The sequence below is a fragment of the Impatiens glandulifera genome, chromosome 1 (genome assembly GCF_907164915.1).
Source record: "Impatiens glandulifera chromosome 1, dImpGla2.1, whole genome shotgun sequence".
Taxonomy (NCBI): domain Eukaryota; kingdom Viridiplantae; phylum Streptophyta; class Magnoliopsida; order Ericales; family Balsaminaceae; genus Impatiens; species Impatiens glandulifera.
In genome coordinates this window covers 9182226-9203806 of record NC_061862.1, presented here as the reverse complement: position 1 = coordinate 9203806, position 21581 = coordinate 9182226, and the positions used below count along the sequence as shown (strand labels likewise).

Here is a 21581-nt window from a genome sequence, read left to right as displayed (position 1 = left end):
TTGCACTTTACATTTCATTTCGCTAAGTACATATCTGATCTGACTAGTACCTATTTTGCAGGTTAAGGATTCTAAGAAGGATGTCGAAGTTGAGAAGAGCAAGGTTGAACAGGAGGAGGAGAAGAAAGAGGTATTCTGCGTACTTGTCGTTTCGCTAAGTTAATACTTGTCGTTTCGCCAAGTACTTGTCGTTTCGCTAAGTTAGTACTTATCGTTTCGCCAAGTACTTGTCGATTCGCTAAGTTAGTACTTGTCGTTTCGCTAAGTTAGTACTTGTCGTTTCTCCAAGTACTTGTCGTTTCGCTAAGTTAGTACTTATCGTTTCTCCAAGTACTTGTCGATTCGCTAAGTTAGTACTTGTCGTTTCGCAAAGTACTTGTCGATTCGCTAAGTTTGTACTGACCAGAATTTTGCCTATTTTGTAGGAGATGATAGCGATGCAGGATACTGTGGGGGATGATGAGAAGGTGAATGATGGGAATGATGGGAAGAAGGACGATGTAAAGGAGGACAATGAGAAGGTGGAGGACGAACAGAAGGTGGAGAACGATGAGAAGGTGGATGATGATGAGAAGATGGATGAGGCTAAGGTGGAGAATGATGAGAAGGTGGATGATGATGAGAAGATGGATGAGGCCAAGGTGGAGGACGATGAGAAGGTGGAGGATGAACGAAAAGAGAACGATGCGAAGGTGGAGGACGTAAAGATGGAGGATGAGGCTAAAGTGGAGGACGGTGAGAAGCTGGATGGTGTGGCTAAGGTGGATGATGTGGAGGTTGATCTGAAACTGAAGGTGAAGGATTTGAAAGTGAAGGTGAAGGATGAGAAGAGTGTGGATGTGAAGGTACAGACAAATGAGGAAATTATGGGAGGAGATGACAATGATGACGATGATGATTTCCAGTTATACAATACTCCTCCTAAAGGAAATTATGGGAGGAGAGTGAGGAAGCCGAAAAAAGATGACTCGTACACCAACCCTTCCTTGTCAAAAATGCCCAAGACAAAGGATCCAATGAAAGTGAATCACCTTCAAAAATTTGAAGATGAGCTGCTGGATAAAGTAAAGGCGTGGTTGGATGATCCAGAAACCGATAATTTGACAACGGATGTACATACTTGCCAAGAAAAGAAGGATGTGTTTGTTAGAGTTTTAACAAGGTTGACATGGCTTGAAGACACTGTAAGTCGTGCAATTCAATTCATTATTCATTAATACTCATCGTTTCGCCAAGTACTTATCGATTCACTAAGTAGAACTCGTTTCGCCAAGTACTCTTCGTTTCGCTAAGTACATCTCGTTTCGCCAAGTACTTGTCGATTCGCTAAGTACCTCTCGTTTCGCCAAGTACTCTTCGTTTCGCTAAGTACTTAGTCAATGTTGTTTGATATATACTGAATGTATGTTGTATGCTCCCATTGTGCAGGAAATCGATGCATTCTGCCATCTTTTGCGGAAAAGGATTTCCTACTATCCCAAGACATATAAAAATTCACATGTGGCAATTGGGGATTTCTTATTGGCGGACAGAATCAGGCGAGAGCACAGGACTTTTATTAAGGATCCTGCTAACTATTCAGTCGCCGAATTCAAAGACTATTACATGGCATCACCACATAGATATATGCCAGAATGTTCAACAATTGACGATGTCTACATGCCTGTGAACATTAACCAGAAACACTGGATTTTGTGTGTAACACGTCTTCAAAAGTACCGCATTGACGTGTACGACTGTGATGCCTATCTTTATAAGAATCTGGATCCTTATTTGAAACCCTTCTACGACATGATTCCACATATATTCGCAAAGACAATCACTCCTGGTGAGAGGGTAAGGTATCCTAAATTCAACTTCGAAGGCCCCATCCAACCAATGACTTACAAACGGTTACCACACCCCAAAGTGAAAACCGCTGCAGCTAAGGTTGGAGAAGTCCCACGGGCAACAGAGAGCGGGGACTGTGGGGTCTTCACGCTAATGTATATGGAACACTTGACCGCTAATCAAGCCGTCCACAATGTGACCTCAGAAAACATGGGGTTTTTTAGGCAGAAGATGGCGGTCAGGTTATTCCATCAGATTATGGAACCTTAGTGTAAAAATTATTTTGTGTAAATTGGATAACTTATTTTGATGTATTGTAAACCTTGATGAATATTTTGGAAGTTGGATGATAAATTATTTTGAACTTGAATTGTAGAAAACCTTCAACGTAAAAAACAAGTGTAACCCTTGAATTGACCCTTCAACGTACAAAAAAGATAACCTCGAATTGACTCTTCGTTTCGCCAAGTACTCTTCGTTTCGCTAAGTTAGTAGCCTTCGTTTCGCTAAGTTAGTACTCTTCGATTCGCTAAGTGCCTCCCGATTCGCGAAGTACCTCCCGATTCGCGAAGTACCTCCCGTTTCGCTAAGTACTCTTCGTTTCGCTAAGTTATTACTCATTGTTTCCCTACTCATATACTACTACTAGAACATACAACATAAACTTTAAACCTGAATTAACAACATAGTATCTTACGCATAGTATCTTACCAGTACCATAGTTCAATTAACAACATATATTACAACATAGTATCTATCAAGCTAAAGGTTCATATTGTTGAGATGATGACTCATGCTGCTTAGATGATGAAGCTCTTGCAGTAGATGGTGCAGGCATCACTGCTTTACATGTTGCCCTATTATGTCCTAGCCCAGCACATGAGCTGCATCGTCTCGGGACCTTACGGACCTCACCCTGGGATGACCTACGCTTTGTTTGTGGCCTGCCTTTCTTAACCTTCACATTTGGTTTAAGACACGAACGTTGCTTGATATGTTCGGGAACATCCCAATTTTCTTCATCACTGGGAGGATAACATGTCTCGGCATATGAATTTATCCAACACTCAGTTGTGTAATACCTGTGTGCAGGGAAAATATAACGAATTATTAATTGGTTAAACAGAATGAACACGTGAGCTAAATATTAATACCTTGAACAGAAGTCATAAGAAACCAAATTCCGACTATGGGCAGCAGCCATTGCATGCGTACAAGGAAGACCCGAAACTTCGAATACTCTACAAGTGCAGTTCATGTCTTTCAAATTGACTTTGAAATGGGACTGATTGTCATGCACATAAAACTCGAATCGGTTAAGCGATTGGACTGTATAGAATCTGGACTTCTCGAATCCCTCACGTAACACCTTCTCATAATTTGGAGATAAAACTTCTTCGTGATTAGACGCTCTTTCTCTTCTATCGTTAAACCAATGTTGTATTGTGAATCTTAAATACTCAGCCATTTCTGAAATGGGATACTTTCTGGCTTCCCTGCTCTGACTATTAAAACTCTCAGCATAATTGCTTGTGAGTTGATTGTATCGTTTAGCGGGAAAAAATGCTCTACTCCATCTTTGGAACCCAATTTCTTCCAAATAGGCAGCAATCCTGTGATCTTTAACCTTGATCTTGTCAAACCACCGATTAAATTCGTGGACAGTGTACGCCCTTGAAGCCGAATCAAACTCCGCATGACACTTATCACTTTTGAATTTGGCCACAATATTCGTCTTTATGTGATATGTGCACGCACCGTGGTCTGCTTTTGGGAAAACAGCACACAAGGCATTAGCGATGCTTGGGTGTCTGTCGGATACGAAGACGAGATCATCAACTAATCCAATTGCGTCTCTCAGTTTTTGCATGAAATAAGTCCAGGAGTTATTATTCTCTGAATCAACAACGCCGAATGCGACAGGATATAGTTGCTCATTCGCATCCAATGCAATAGCCACCAATAATTGACCACCCACCTTGTGCTTAAGAAAACTAGCATCAACACATAATACAGGACGGCAAAAGGATTTGAAACCCCTAATTGAGAGGCCTAGGGACATGAACATATACTTGAAGTGGCCGAGCTCGTCTGTCTGTATGTCGGTTATGGTACCAGGATTACACTTGTCCAACATGTAAAGGTATGATGGCAGTATTCCATAGGAATCCTCTACCGTTCCTCGCACAGCTATTAAAGCATTTTCCCTTGCCATCCATGCCTTATTATAAGTCAAAAATATCCCATAAGTTGTCTGCATGTCTTCAATTATTTTCTTAGGCAAGTGGTTATGATGATAGTCCATGTACTTGCTCTTCACGCACTGCCCAATAACCCATGCTGGTGTTTGCATTTTTTTCTTGGGCCTCGACAAAACTGAGCATGAGTGTTGTTGCTCAAATGTCCGGATCTCAAACATCTCAGAAAACTTACCTTTCACAGCCCGCAAGCTCCACTTGCATGTCTCATCCAAACATTTGAGTTCCCAAAGATTTTTTCTTGACTTCTCCACTTTGAATTCAAAATGATTGGTCATCGCATATTTATATAGAGCAAGTTGAAGTTCTTTTTTATTTTCAAACAACGAACCGACTTCCAATACGGTTTCACTAGTTAATGCCATCGCAAATGTGGGGTCTGGCGGTGATGGGTCTGTCGGGTCTGTCGATGGTGTACCCATTGAAGATTGTCTTGCACTAGATGGTGTACCCATTGATGATCTTCTTGCACTTGTTGGTGTACCATTTGATGCCTTTCTTGCACTAGTTGGTGTACCCAATGATGATCTTCTTGCACTTGGTTGTATAGGTATTGATTCTTTTTCACCACTATTAACATGCAAGTCCTGAGTAAGTGGGATGTGGACAAAGAAGTTTCTCCGACTTCATTTTGACTTTCAACAAAGAATTCCAAGGGTACAACAGGTGGAACAAATTTCTGAGTAAGTTGTGGTGGTAGTATACTTTCTTGAGTTGGGTATGTAAGTAGTGGTATCTTTTCTTTAGTAAATGCTGACTTCTTCACTACAGATACACGCAATGGTGACACTGTTCGAACCAAAATCAAGCGTGATAGATATGTGTTCAAATCCCCATCATTATCAATAAAAACAGGTTTTAGATTTCTGATATTCGGAATATCATACTTCACTTGGAGCACTAAATCGTATGTTGATATCTGGAGATTAAGTCTATCGTAGAGTATATCAAGTAATTCAGCATAACGAGTACTTTGGGGTAGATCAAATGTTTTGATTGAAGATGCATCAAAATACAGTATTCCATCAGCATCAAGTTTCCACTCTCCACTATAGAAAACGAAAACTTCAGCTGCAATAAAAAAACATGATTTGATTTAGAGACAGATAATTAATACTTCGCGAATCTCTAGGAACTTAGCGAAATGGGAAGGCCTTCGCGAATCGTTAGGCACTTGGCGAAACGGGAAGGCCTTCGCGAATCGTAAGGCACTTAGCGAAACGGGAAGGCCTTCGCGAATCGCTAGGCACTTAGCGAAACGGGAAGTAAACCTTAATCAATCTCAGAAACCGAACATCAATAAAACATGCTTAAAATAGACGTACCTATTGGAACAGTGCTCGTGCACGTCGTCGAGCTCATAGTGGATTTCGAACAAACCGTCGCCGCCGAGATCTCCGACGAGTTCGCCGCCGCCGCCGGAGTTTAGAGAGAAGGAGGAGAAGAGCGGGAAGAGAGAGAAGGAGAAGAAAAGAAATGAAAAAAAAGTACGGAGGTTATATTAAATAGTAAGGGTAATCTGGACATTTCACATATCGTCACTTCGCGAAACGCTAAGTCACTTAGCGTTTCGCGACAAGGGCAAAATCGTCCAAAAAAATAAAATCACCACGAGCGCAATAAAATTATCAACTTACCATCAGATCAAATAACCTCATCTTTGAGGTTATTTGATCAAATTTCCCCTTGATCTAGGTGATTTTGGGTCTTATTTCTATTTTTTTCCCTTTAATTTTGTTTTATTTTAGATTTTGCTTGAATTAGCTGATCATGATTTCTTAAAATTTAATTTGTTTATCAGTCTTAATTTACTATTCTTTTAACACAAAATAAACTTCAACCTATATTGATTCAATGAAGTTAACATTTTCACATTCTCTCAAAATAAATAATATCTAATTCTCACTAAACTAATATATAAATTATAGATTAGAAAAATGTTTTTAACTTTTCAAATAAATAAGTAGAAATTGAATAATATTTTACTAATTGAATAATATTTTATTACTCTCATTTATATAATAAATACTATTAACTTCTCAATATAATAATTATTATTTTTTATCTAATTTGTTTAGTTTTTTGAAATTGGTCGTAAAAAAAAATTTTTTTAACAAATTATAACATAATATTATCAATTTATATTTATAATTATATATATATATTAATGAATATCACTAGTCACTTGACTCAACAAACTGATCAATTCTTCACTCACAATCACTATAACAAAAAAGACTTACGGCGACGCTTAAAAAGATCTCTGTCAACCCTTAAAAGCGTCGCCAAAAATATTACCGACACTTATTCTTGCGTAAGTTTTAACAACCCTTATTTAAGCGTCGGTACTACTAATTTAAGCGTTGCCAAAAGGTAGAGACGTTAACAACGCTTTTATAAGCGTTGGTAAAAGTAGCTCAAACGTCGCCAAAAATATTATTTTTTTTAAACTAATTTTTTTATCAATTCTTTTAATATTTTGTTTATTTATTTTTGTTTCTACAGTTTTTTTAGATGTTTTAATATTTCAATTTTTTTATAAATTAAATAAAAACAATAACATTTCATAGATAATAAAAATCTTTAATTAGTTAATTTACATGTTATAATTATTTAAATAAAATACATTAATATTTTCAAATAGTCATCTCTCGATGATAATAGTCATCTCTTGATGAAAAGAACTTCTCCGATTATCCATCTTTTACCGCATCAGCTTGTCAATCCTTTACAGCTTGTCAATCCTTTACAGCTTGTCAATCCTTTACAGCATCAACTTAATCATTTTTTGGGATAAATTCTCTTAAACTCTTAAATCTGCATGATCTCCATTTCTGATATACTTGATTTGGTAAAAACAAAGTGTTACTAACTGAACCCAATTGAGGGTTAGTTATACCTGTCATTTATCTTGCTTCTTCTACGTTGCTCAGTTGCGAAATGTTTTGAAATGTTTCTGATCATCTTGTTTAGTATCAACAATCACTGTTAAATCATGTTGAGAAGTTAATTAGGTGTATAAAAATAATAAATAATATTTAAATTATAGAAATTAATAATGAAAAGAACTACACTCACATTTGTCATGAATCCAAGTTTAAACACTCTTTTGGGGAGGCTTAATCCGCTGACATTAACATACATTGTTAGCTAGTAAACAACATGAAAACGCAATATATCCTGTTGATAAACATTGAGAAAATAAATAGTTAAAATATACTATTCTTAAAAAATAAAATTACATCTCTTATTTCTTCTCTCACAATTAAGTTTCAAATCAATAAATAAAAGGTGAACAAGATTTTAAAATTATTTGACACAAAATAATATCCTTCACATTGTTTTTTTCCTTGGAAAGGACCCCAAACAGAAAAAAATACCACCAGAAATAACATAATTTTATAGTCTTGTGCTTTTTCCAATCAAAATTGTATCTTCCTAGATAGGCTGCCTTCCATCTATCCCATTTATTTATAAATCATCTCTTTAAAATACTAAAAATCTAGAATTTACGAAAACCTCCAAAATAAATAATCACAACTTAAGCATTAACACTAACAAATTTGTCAAGTTCTTGAGAATTCTAAAGGTTTTTGATATTGTTCCTGAGAAATTATTGTCAACAAGGATGCATAAGAACAACAATACATTATAAATTCTATTTGAACCACTTCACAAGTATGGGACAATAAAAGCAAAAGAGTTGAACACCTTTAGAGCCACATTATCCCTCAAGACCTTGTCAAAATTAATAGGCAGACATTAACTTGATATCAAATACCAACAAATAATAATTTTGAACCATGATTAGATGTACCTTCATTTACAGAAAATATACTATAGGTCTATACCTATATAATTATATCTATCTCATTTCTTATTAAAATCTCACAATAAAATTAAACATAGACATGGTGTAGAGAAACGTTTGACCATTACTAAACATCTTCAACATATGCAATCATACTATTATTAAAAACTCTAAACAAACTCACTGAATTTAACCTGAGATTATTGGATCCAAGTTGATTGCAAAAAAGTTGCATAATAATTTTATTAACATCTAGAAAATGTGTTTGTTTAACCGCATAATGAGATTTAAGATGGTCCATAATTTATATATTAGACTTCATTTCAGGGATACAAATAATAGAATTATGTTACTCACATATTGATTAAGCTTTGAAGAAAGGATAATGAGTCAGGAATACTCCGAGAAATGTTATGTTGGTTGAAATACCTGTTTAACACATACAAGAGAAAACACTTCAATCTTCCACATATTTACACGAGTAAAAATGTCGCGCAAAAAATATTATGAGAACAAGCTCAAATTAGGTTCACCCATCAGCAAAAAGTCAGATTAAATATTAACATAGTTATAACAATGTCATATTGTTTCATGTATTCTTCTTGTTAAATAATATGGGTATTGGAACTTTTGATTCATTCTATGAGAATCCGATGTCAAACCTTTTAGTAGCTAAACTAATTTATAGAAATGATAAATCAAAATAGTTTTGATTCTATAAATTAAACTAATACATAATAATGATTTAGTCTCAACAAAACAAACTTATAATCAACAAGAACTCTTTTTTATAGCTAACTCCAATCAAGCACAATAATTTAAATTGGAAAAGTTATAGCTCAATAGAGAATTAAACAAAATGAAAAATACTAATACTAATTTATAATACTAATTTATAGATCAAATTCTCACCAGACTTTATTTAAACAATTCATCTTCTTCCTCCAAACTTTGCATCTCCTTGTTGTCCTCACAAATGAGATAGATTCACCTAAAAATACATAAGTTTTTAAATTGTAAAGTTGAAATTGATCATATACATTGATTAATAAAATGTCTTTTTTTCTGTTTCTGTATGTTAAGACAACTTTTTACAAAGTATGCACGATTCAGTGGTGGAGTAATATGAAGTGCTAAACTACTTCCAACTTTAACATTCAAAGAAGGTGAATGATCAAATATTTCAACATAGTTCTAACATTTAACTTACATGCATGTGAATTGCAGCCAAGGAAAGTTACTCTAAAAGTTAATCGCTGAAATCATATTATGTCTGTGTTCGTGTATGTGAAAATTATTAGTATGTACCATGCCTTCACATTAAAATCAAGTGACCATCATTTGAGTACTAGTGAGACATCATTGGAAAGACAAAAATGCTGAAGAAGAAACATGTAACCAGTTGAATAGATTTTCACATAGAGAATGACTAAGACTAAGAGCACATTACACTTCAGAACAGATAAAAACATCAATGGAAATAAAATCATAAATTAGTTGTCAAATGGATAATATAACAGCAAAAAGTTGTAAGAGATTAATTATTAATCATGATAGAGAAGAAATCATAAATAATACCCGCCCGCAGTGAAGGAGAAAATGAGCTCAGAATTAGACGATGATGAAGAAGTCGATATGATCTGAATGTTGCAGTTCAGATCCCCAGCAACAATAACCACCATATGATCAAATTCTCTTATTTCTCCTCTCCTTCTCGATCTCTAACCGGGAGGTGGCACACTCCAGTCTCCATTGTTGAGTTAGGGCTTGTTTGTGCGTGTTTGTAAATGGACGATAGACCTAACAAGCGTTCCGACAAACAACATTACTTTGCTTCTACTTGTGCTTATTTCATGAATGCGTCGCTGCTGAACACAAAAGAATTTAATATCTCATTTTTGTGACATTCTGAACACATGTTCATGGTGGCTGCACTTCCAAAGAAGCCATAGTTGTTGATGCAAAAAATGGGACCTTCCAGTGAAGCCTCGACTCTAATCTTATGATCATGTTCCATCTTTACTTTTTACTACTCTCTGCAGTCAAAATACATTAATATAAGACAAGTCATATTTTGACCAATTAATGTTGGGAAGGAAGAAGAAATTTTGTAGATTTTGTTGGTGTATTTGTTCTAAATTTTATTTAAATTACAGTATCAGATATCAAAAAATTGACATACCGGCCCTTTGATATAGGGTATGGGTTGATATTTAGCCAAATAACCGAACAAGCACGATCCACGCCCACCCTAATCCAAGGTATGTATCGAATTGGAAACTTGATTCAGGTATAAAACCATTCATAGTTTAGTCAATCAACTGGAATTTGTATATCAAGATTTAGGAACTCTACTTAAAGCAAGAACAACAATTATATACTATGACAGAGTTGATCATCCAATTTCTGTGACAAATTTGAAGAAAAATATTTGTATAAGATGGTATATTCAGGTTAAATAAGTAAAGTCCTTACTAACAATTCAGTTTCTTACTGTTAGGAAAGGGTATTGAATTGTGTGTGCTTCAAAGAAATGCGTTGTATGGTCTTTATCTAATTTCAGGTTGTGATTGACTAGACAAAAGATGTGAAGACATACTGAAAATTTCAAATTGTTTCTACAATAAAAACAGTAAATCTGAAAGAGGTCATGAATCATGATACAACTCCATAACAAAGAGTTTTCTCACTAAATCACTATTATCGTAACTAGATATGATAAAACTGAAACAAATAACATAAAAAATGGAAGATATATGACTAAGGTATGACAGAGCAGCAACGAGATTAAGCCACAAACATGGTAGAAAAATCAAAGTTAAAGTTGAAGGATATGAAGAAACCATACAATTTCTAGTCGAAAGGTGAGAAATTGAGCCAAGTCCGAACTTGAAATTGGATCTTAAAAGACAGAAAGAAGAATGAATCATAAACAATTGTAAAAGTTAAAACCCTAACCTGATAGAGGAGATGAAGCGTCTTCGCGAACAAACCGATTACCGACCTCGAAGTATTGAAATAGAGTTGAAATTTAAGACGTTGAAGATAGATTCAAATCCTCAGATAACGAACTAGGAGATCTCAAAACGTGAAAAGGTACTTCAAAGAGAGATTATCTCTCCACTTGGCCCCGATCTCCTTTTACTCTTTTCTCTCTCTGAATTCTGCACGAAAGAAGATATAAACTGATTATTATAATTGACCCCAATTTATTTAATTAACCAAAATTTGTGTATTCTTAAATTTATTTTATTTGCTTTTATATTATCATTTTTTTAACTTCACACTTATTTGTTTTAAAAAATAATTATATTTAATTAACTTAATATCAATAATAAATTAATATTTAATTCACTCAAAATATAAATAATTTATGTTTTGAGATAAAAATAATTATATAATTTTCTTTCATTAGTTAAAAGAATTATATTGTTAAACATAAAATATATTAAAACTAAATGTTATATAATTTATTTGTTTATAAGGATTTTCAAAAATATAAATAAAATAAAATTTATAAAGGTGACAGTAGATATTAAAGGTGGGCAAAACTATTTATTTTTTGGTAGATTTTTACCACGCTTAATATGCGTTGACAATTATGTGTCACCAAAAGCAGGTTTTGTTGTAGTGAATAAAATTCAAATAAATAAGATTAAGTGACACTTTATTAATAAATGATTAAGTAATATGATATATATAATAAATTATGAAAATATACTAATCAATATATAATTAGTAAATCAGATTATTATCTTATTTAATTTCATTTCATGTGCGAAAACACAAAGCCCTAAAAATTGTTGTGCAGGTCAAGGCCAAATAGTAGTATTGTATTTAACATGATGTAACCCTAATGATCAGTACACGCCTCCTTTTATCATTTTCTGTTCGATGTATATTTTGTATGTACTTGGCGCTATCCATCTACGATTTGTTATGGATTGTGAGTTCTTCTTTTAACTTTCATGTTATCGATTATATTAGATAAATCACCTTCTTATCATTGACTTTGAATTTTGATTATTTTACCATCAACTTGAGGTGGCAAACATATTGTAAATCATACATTGCTTTTAAAAAAGGTATTTTATTTTATCTTTAAATTGATATTTCACGAGTTTTAATTTTCTTATTTTTTTTCTTTCGGATAATGGTTTATTCCCTTGAAGATGTTAACACAACATCTCACCGTTGTGATATTAATTTTAATAAAAAATAGTTTCAATATGAATCGTATCCAACTTCTTTTAGGGTTTTCACATTCTCCAATTTATATTATGATTTTCACCTTGAATGTGAGGGATTAAGGAAATTAAATGGTGAGATTTTAGAAGGGTATTATAAATATTAAAATGACAATGATTGTAGTATACGTGGGTGTGAATTTGAGAGATTAAGGGAATAGTGGTTCGAAATGAATCAAATGATAAAATGAGGATATATTGTGATCAATAATGACGAATCAGTTTGAGCAAAATACCCAAAGTGAGGGTAAAAGGTGGCCAATAATGATGAGTTTGTTAGTGCATAATGTTCAAAGTGATGGTAGGTGTTGGTCGATAATGATGAGTCAGATGAAGCAAATGCACAATGTGATGGTAGAAGGTGGTCATAATATGACGAGTTGCGAATGGAGCAAAATGTTCAAAGATAATGTCGAGTCACTTTGAGGCAAATAACTTTTTAAGTTTAGAATGTAATGTTTTAAAATTGGTTATTATTGTAGCCCGTGTCACATGACATAATGTTATAAATGTTTTTTCTTAGTTCAATTTCCGTTGTCATTAATTTCATGTTTTTTTAACCCAATTTTTTTTCTTTGATCCTTAACTGCATCTTGAAATTGAGTGGTTGAAATGGTTGGTAGACCTCTCCACATTAGGTTGGGATGCCTAATTCCATGTTGTATCTTAAAACACTCTCCTTTAATGCATATTGCTTTGCCTTTTCTTTTATTAGCAACACTTAACCTCAAATAAAATTTATGCGCACAATTATACTAAGTTTTTGCTAATTTGTCGTCTTCATTCGTAAAATGATAATGATGGTGGTATATGTGGATGCGAATTTGATGGATTGAAGGAATGATTGTGTTAATGGTGATTTTTTTGAAAGATAAGATGTGATAGAATATGTAAATTCAAATTAAAGGGACGAAGGAATGAAAAATTGAATTAGATGGATAATAAAAAATAAAAAAATTTAAAATTTGTGATCTTAATTATTAATTTTAAATTTAAAAGATGTATTTTAAAATTATAATATAATATAAAATATCTATATTTATATTTATTTTCCGATTAAAATTATAATTATTTTATTAAAATCTTTTCAAGAACACAGGTACTACGTAGGATAAATAGGGAAATTGGACGAAATGACCCTACAAATAAGGGAAATTGCCTCCGTGGTCACCAGATAATTGAAATTGATCTGGTGACCACTTAATTTTTTTTGGACGAAATTACCCTTTTCGCGTAACGCGAAGGGACTTCGCGTTTCGCGAAGTGAGACGCTGTGAAAAGTCCAGAATACCCTTATTATATAATAAAATCCGGCCATCTTTTTTTCATTTCTTTTCTTCTTCTTCTCTCTCTTCCCTTCCGCTTTTCTCCTCCTTCTCTCTAATCTCGCCGGCGACGGAGTTCAACGGCGGCACTCAATGAGCTCCACGACGAGCACAAGCACTGTAACAATTGGTAAGTTTATGTATTTCAAGTTTATTGTTGTTCATTTATGCATTTTCGAATCACTGCGTTGTTTAGGGTTTCATCTGATGATACTTCCCGTTTCGCGAAGTACTTCCCGTTTCGCTAAGTACTTCCCGTTTCGCTAAGTACTTCCCGTTTCGCTAAGTACTTCCCGTTTCGCGAAGGGTTTCCATTTCACAGTATTAATTATCCCGTTTCCAATTTTTCTTGCAGCCGAAGTTTTCGTTTTCTATAATGGAGAGTGGAAAGTTGATGCTAATGGAATATGGTTTTTTGATGCCTCTTCAATCAAAACATTGGATTTACCCCAAAGTACTCGTTATGCTGAATTAATTGATAAACTCCATGAAAGACTTCAAGTGCAGAAATCTACCTATGATTTAGTGCTGCAAGTGAAGTATGATATTCCGAATATCACAAATCCTAAACCCGTTTTTATTGAAGATGATGAGGATCTGAACATATATTTATCACGCTTGATTTTGGGTAGAACTGTGTCACCATTGTTTGTGTCTGTAGTAGAGAAGTCACAATTTACTAAAGAAAAGATATCACTACTTACCTACCCAACTCAAGAAAGTATTCTCCCACAATTTACTCAGAAAATTGTACCAGAAGCTTTACCCTCGGAGGTCTTTGTTGAAAGTAATGAAGCCGGAGATAACTCTTTGCCTCACATCCCACTTACTCAGGACTTGCATGCATCGATACCTACACCACATAGTGCGAGAAGAGCATCAACGGGTACACCTACTAGTGCAAGAAGATCATCATTGGGTATACCATGTAGTGCAAGAAGATCATCATTTGGTACACCATCGACAGACATATCACCGACAGACATATCACCGACAGACATATCACCGACAGACATATCACCGACAGACATATCACCGACAGACCCCTCATTTGCGTTGGCGTTAACTACTGAAACTGTATTGGAAGTCGGTGCCTTGTTTGAAAATAAAAAAGAACTACAACTGATGCTATATAAATATGCGATGGCTAATCATTTTGAATTCAAGGTGGAGAAGTCAAGAAAACATCTTTGGTATGTGAAATGTTTGGATGAGAAATGCAAGTGGAGATTGCGTGCCGTGAAAGGTAAATTATCTGAGATGTTTGAGATCCGGAAATTCGACCAACAACACTCATGCTCAGTTCTATCTAGGCCAGAGAAAAAAATGCAAACACCAGCATGGGTTATTGGGCAGTGCGTGAAGAGTAAGTATATGGACCATCACCATAATCACTTGCCTAAGAAAATAATTGAAGACATGCAGGCAACTTATGGGGTAAATTTGACTTATAATAAGGCTTGGAGGGCTAGGGAAATGGCATTAGTGGCGGTGCGAGGAACGGTTGAGGATTCATATGAAAAATTACCCTCATACTTATACATGTTGGAGAAGCATAATCCTGGTACCATAACAGACATCCAAACAGACGAGGTCGGGCACTTCAAGTATATGTTCATGTCCCTAGGCCTCTCTATTAGGGGTTTCAAAGCATTTTGTCGTCCCGTATTGTGTGTTGATGCCAGTTTTCTTAAGCACAAGGTGGGAGGTCAACTATTGGTGGCTATTGCATTAGATGCTAATGAACAATTATATCCTGTCGCATTCGGAGTTGTTGATTCAGAGAATAATAACTCTTGGACTTATTTTATGCAAAAATTGAGAGAAGCAATTGGATTAGTTGATGATCTCGTCTTCGTATCCGATAGACACCCAAGCATCGCCAATGCCTTATGTGCTGTTTTTCCAGAAGCATACCACGGTGCGTGCACATATCACATAAAGATGAATATCAACGCGAAATTCAAAACTGATAATTGTCATATGGAGTTTGATATGGCTTCTCGTGCGTACACCGTCCACGAATTCAATCGTTTTTTTGACAAGATAAGGGTTAAAGATAATAGGATTGCTGCCTATTTGGAAGAAATTGGATTTCAAAGATGGAGTAGAGCATTTTTCCCCGGTAAGCGATACAATCAACTAACAAGCAATTATGCTGAGAGTTTTAATAGTCAGAGCAGGGAAGCCAGAAAGTACCCCATTTCCTCAATGGCCGAGTATTTAAGATTGACAATACAAGGTTGGTTTAATGAGAGAAAAGAAAGAGCGTCCAACCACCGAGAAGTGTTATCTCCAACATATGAAAAGTGGTTACGTGAGGGATTCGAGAAGGCTAGATTCTATACAGTATCATCGCTTAACCGATTCGAGTTTTATGTGCATGACAATCAGTCTCATTTTAAAGTCAATTTGAAAGACATGAACTGCACTTGTAGGGTATTTGAAGTTTCTGGTCTTCCTTGTACTCATGCAATGGCTGCTGCCCGTCACCGCAATTTGGTTTGTTATGACTTTTGTTCAAGGTATTATTCAGCTCACATGTTCAATCTATTTAACCAATTGTTTAATCGTTTTATTTTCCATTCTTACAGATATTACACAACTGAATCTTGGATGAATGCATATGCGGAGACATGTTACCCTGCTGGTGATGAAGACGATTGGGATATTCCAGAAATGATCAAGGAACGCGTATGTCTAAAACCACCTGTGAAGGTTAAGAAAGGGCGTCCACAAACAAAGCGTAGGTCATCTCAAGGTGAGGTACGTAAGGCTCCGAGACGATGCACCTCATGTGGTGGACTAGGACATAATAGGGCCACATGCAAAGCAGTCATGCCTGCTCCATCTACTGCAAAAGCATCATCATCTAAGCATCATGACTCATCTTCTCAACAGCACGAGCCATCATCTCAACAATATGAGCCTTTAGATTGATTGGGATAAGTTGTATAAGTGTTTTGGATAAGTTGTATTATGTTTTGGATAATTTGTATTATGTTTTGGATAAGTTGTATTATGTTTTGGATAAGTTGTACTCGGATAAGTTGTACTCGGATAAGTTGAACTCGGATAAGTTGTAATCGGATAAGTTGTAATCGGATAAGTTGTAATCTGTATGTTGTATCTAGTTTATCTGTGTACTGTAGGAGTACTTAACGCTTCGTTAAGTACTTAACGCTTCGTTAAGTACTTAACGCTTCGTTAAGTACTTAACGCTTCGTTAAGCGCTTCGTTAAGTAAAACTTGGTTTAAGTGAGTTTAAGTTAGTTACTTGGTACATTGATTTATATGTTCAATTCTTTGGTTTTTAAATATCAGACTACCAACCAACCAGACTACATTAAAACTACAAATATTTTAACATGAAATGTAACTTAAGTTGAAGTTCTACCCAAAAAGTAATACAAGTTCAGAATACATAAGCACAAGTCAAGTTCTATCCAAAAATCAATAAACGATTACAATACAAACTAAGGTTCTGTAATTTGATGAAATAACCGGACCGCCATCTTTTGTCGAAAAAACTCCATTTCATTGGAAGTCACCTTCTCTACACCTAAACCAGCAGTCAAGTATTCCATGTGCATAAGCATAAATACACCACAATCCCCACTTTCTGCTGCTCTAGGGACTTCCCCATTTTTGGCGACTGCATTTTTGACTGGGTGTGGCAACCTTTTATATGTCAGTTTCTGGAAATTGAAATTAGGATACCGTTGTAGCTCAGCATCACTGGCTCCCATTGCATATATTCGTGGAAACATCTCACACAAAGGTCTCATGTATGGATCGAGATTCCTATAAATACTCGAGTCGCAGTCATAAACGTCAATGTGATTATCTTGTACACGAACGACGCACAGTACCCAATGCTTGTTGCCAATGTTCAAAGGCACGTAAATATCGTCTACTAGTGGCCATTCTGGCATATGTCTATGAGGCGCTCCCCAGAAGTACTGAGAAAAGACGTCTGATATTGGAAATTTTTCAGGATCTTTTTTATAGTTCGGGTACTCTCGCCTCATCATATCTGCTAATAAGCAATCCCCTATTGATACTTTACAATGTTTATATGTCTTGGGATATTGCTCAATCCTTTTGCGCAACAAGTGGCAGACTGCGTCGATTTCCTACAAAATGGGGGAAAAGGCAGCATATATCAAAAACCTTATTCATAAGTTAAAGAATTAATATGAAATGCAACACTTACAGGATCTTTAAGCCATGTGGACTTTGTTAGAACTCTAACAAACAACTTCTTTCGTGCTTCGCAAGTAAACACAGTCTTTGTCTCATCATTGGTAGCTTCATCTTTCAACCAATTCTGTAATTGAACCAACAACTCATCATCAAATTTTTGAAGGGGATTGATAGTTAATGGATCATTCGTCTTTGGCTGTTTTGACAAAGAAGGGTTGGTGTAGTCTTCATCTTTCTTCTGCTTCCTCACTCTTTTTTTGGGAACTACTCCTTTAGGTGGAGTGTTGTATAATTGGAAATCATCATCATCGTTCTCATCATTCCCATCCCTCGAATCCTTCCCATCCTTCCCATCGTTCTCATCCTTCCCATCCGTGGCATCCTTCTCAACCTTGACTTTCTTCTCAACCTTCCCAACCTTGAGTTTAACCTTCCCAACCTTGGCTTTCTTCTCAACCTTCTCAACCTTCTCAACCTTGACCTTATCCTTCTTTTTCTCAATTATTTCTTGCATCATATCGGAGAGCAACATCTCCCCACCATCCACCTTCACATCAGTCTCAATCTCCCCACCATCCACCTTTACATCATTCTCAATCTCACCACCATCCACCTTCACATCAGTCTCAATCTCCCCACCATCCACCTTCACATTATTCTCAGTCTCACCACCATCCACCTTCACATCAGTCTCAATCTCCCCACCATCCACCTTCACATTATTCTCAGTCTCGTCCACCTTCACCACACTATCCTCCGCCTTCCTATCCTGCAAAAATAGAATAACAGTGTGGTCAACGTTTACTTCCCGAAACATATGACTTCGCTAATCAAAACTTACCTCAGTTTTATCCTCCACCTTCACACTCTCCTCCTCCACCTTCCCATCCTTCATCTCCATCTCATTCGTCATCATCTCCTCCACCTTCCCATCCTGCAAAAAGAAAACAACAGTGTGGTCAGCGTTTACTTCCCGAAACAACATTTGACTTCACTAAGTAAAACTTACTTCAGTTATATCCTCCACCTTCTCACTCTCCTCCTCCACCTTCCCATCCTTCATCTCCATGTCATTCGTCTTCATCTCCTCCACATTCCCTTCCTGCAAAAATAAAACAACAGTGTGGTTAGTTAAGAACAACAAAAGATAAGTACTTAACGAAGCGTTAAGTACTTAACGAAGCGTTAAGTACTTAACGAAGCGATAAGTATCTTTATCTTACCTCAGTCTTGCCCTTCTTTTCCAATTTGCTCTTCTTCTTCTTCCTCTCCTCCTCCATACTATCTAATTTGACAATTAAACTGGCCATCCTTTGGTTGGATTTGGCTAATAACTGTTCGCACATACTAACAACCAACTTTTTCATATAAGCCTTGTGATTTGTTTGAGTTTCTTCGTAAGCTGTTTTCATCTCTTTGAGCTCCTCCTTCACCTCTTTGATGAGCTCCTCCTTCAGCGCTTTTACCTCCTCTTTCAGCTCTTCACATTTACATTCAACAGAAGATGTTGGAGGTAATCCAGGACTAGTAGCGGATGGGGGGCTAGGAATGTTGGCAGGACTAGATTCATAAGCAAGCTTCCTCTTCAGGTTTACGGCTTCTTTGAGATTAAGCGCAGCCTTTCTCTTCCGGGTGTTTGGTTTGGAAGTAGGTTCTTCATGTTCATCCTCAGGTTCACTTCCCTCCTCTTCATCATCATAATCCTCCTTCACTAACTTCCTTTCTGTAAATCCCTCAAAAAATTCATCAGTTGACTCATCTATTTGTTCAAAGTCCTCACCACTGTATAACCTCTTCTCCATGGAGGACTCTTCCATCTCAGTCAGATCCGTTGTCTCCAGGGCAGTCTTTATCTCGATCAAGGTGTTCTTCCTGTTGGAATGATAGACTAACAACCTTGGGCGTAGAGGATCATTAAGCTCATTCTTTCTAGCAAATTTAGGAACAAAACCTTTGATGACCTCATATGTCCACACTTGAAATGCCAGTGCAAACCCATAAATGTTATAAACAAAAGAAGCATAAGGATCAGTACTCTTTTCCTTCTTCTTCTTATAATATTTGTGACTGAGATGTCTCATGTTCTTGTTCAAACCCTTGAGGGTGGCTCTGAAGGTCACCTTCCCCCAAGGAAATCGGAGGAAACTTTCCTCGTCTTCGACCATGTGGAGGATTTTGGCAAATACCACCCTCCTTGGGTCAAATGAAAATAGGTACTGGCAAATCAAGCATACCAGCCCCATCTTCCAGGCATCTTCCTTATCTCTACATTTCAAAAAAGCAGTCTCCAAGTCTTGCATTACTACACTCGTCTTCCCTTTAAAATATTTTACCAACAGAGGTGGACAACCTCGGCATTCTTCTTCGTTCACCTCAGGAAACCTTCCGAAGTTTAGGCCCGTCACCAAGGCGTACTCTTTCATACCAAACACAAGTTCTTGCCCATTGATATTGAAAGTAATCTCCTTGGAGGTTGAGGTTACCCTCCTAAGCAACATGTGATGTACAATAGTTCCTGAGAACTGCAACACTGGCGCAGAGACTATATATCTGAATTGGGTATTGTACACCTTCTCCACAAGATCCATTTCCTCAAACTTCATAACAATCTTCTTAAGGCAGAGGGCGCTTTTCCAAGAAATCCGTCCAGGGAAATCAGGAACGGTGGTTTCTGCCATCTACAAAAGGAACAACAACAAAAATGTAAGATCATATACATAGACCACATCAAACGTTAAGTACTTAACGCTTCGTTAAGTACTTAACGCTTCGTTAAGTACTTAACGCTTCGTTAAGTACTTAACGAAGCGTTAAGTACTTAACGAAGCGTTAAGTAATTCGCGAATCCCTAAACCAGAAACAATAACCAACAACCAGAAACAAACATGCAAATATAATGCAATAATCAATAACCAGAAACAAACATTAAACGCTAAACCTAACCAATATTAAACCAATAAACTGAAACAGCCAAAACCCCTAAAACTAAACATGCAAATATGAAAACTCATAACCAAAAAAAGACATGCAACAACCAAACTAAAACTAACCTGAGATTTATGGGGAATCAATGATAGAGAGGGAGGACACGAGGGGGACGGGCAGATCGGCCTTGTCAATGTCTTCTTCAGTGTGACGGTTGTAGAGAGAGAGGAATCGAGAGGATAGAAGAGGGAAAATGGAAGAAATGAATGTCCAAATGTTTTATTTTTTAAAATATATGGTATGGCGCGTGCATATACGCGCGCCTCTTCGTCTTCCTACGCGCGCGTGCAGAAGTGTTAAGTACTTAACGAAGCGTTAAGTACTTAACGCTTCGCTAAGTACATAACGCTTCGTTAAGTACTTAACGCTTCGTTAAGTAACTAGCAGAAACGATATCATCTGCAAATATCATCACAGCCAAAAGAACAATCAATAAGATGAACAAACTAATAAACCAATATGAACAAATATGAACATATATGAACAAATATGACCCAATATGAACAAATATGATTCAATATGAACCAATATTAACCAATATCACCAAAAAGAACATATTTAGGGTTAGGGTTTCATTAAGAAATACAAATGAGAACATAAATCTGTTATATAAACATAGATTCGGGGATTAGGTTGATTATCTTGTCGATTTATGCTTGAGGGCTCGCCGTCGGCGACAAACTCAGGAGGAAAGAAAGCATGAGAGAGAAAGAAAATGAGAGAAATGAAAAAATTTGAGTATATATATCAAGACTTTTTCACTTCGCGAAACGCGAACTCCCTTCGCGTCACGCGAAAATGGTAAATTAGTCAAAAAAAAAAAAAAAAAAAAAAAAAAAAAATAAGTGGTGATCAGATAAAAATTATTAAAAATTACCACTGATGCAAATAGGCCTATTTGTAGGGTCATTTAGTCCAA

The 21581-nt window shown here is 36.0% G+C and overlaps 2 protein-coding genes across 2 annotated transcripts; one reads left to right on the top strand and one right to left on the bottom strand.

The window, feature by feature from the left end:
- The first annotated feature begins 437 nt into the window (after nucleotides 1-437).
- On the top strand, nucleotides 438-2100 carry LOC124941139. The gene is made up of 2 exons (XM_047481445.1): nucleotides 438-1184; nucleotides 1429-2100. The coding sequence occupies exons 1-2, from the start codon at nucleotides 438-440 to the stop codon at nucleotides 2098-2100; spliced, it is 1419 nt and encodes a 472-aa protein (XP_047337401.1).
- A 14786-nt stretch (nucleotides 2101-16886) lies between these two features.
- Nucleotides 16887-21572, bottom strand: LOC124941032. The gene is made up of 8 exons (XM_047481341.1): nucleotides 21540-21572; nucleotides 20185-20355; nucleotides 19798-19870; nucleotides 18901-19400; nucleotides 18390-18446; nucleotides 17688-17801; nucleotides 17023-17607; nucleotides 16887-16913 (listed from the first exon to the last, which is right to left on the bottom strand). The coding sequence occupies exons 1-8, from the start codon at nucleotides 21570-21572 to the stop codon at nucleotides 16887-16889; spliced, it is 1560 nt and encodes a 519-aa protein (XP_047337297.1).
- Between the last annotated feature and the right edge of the window lie 9 nt (nucleotides 21573-21581).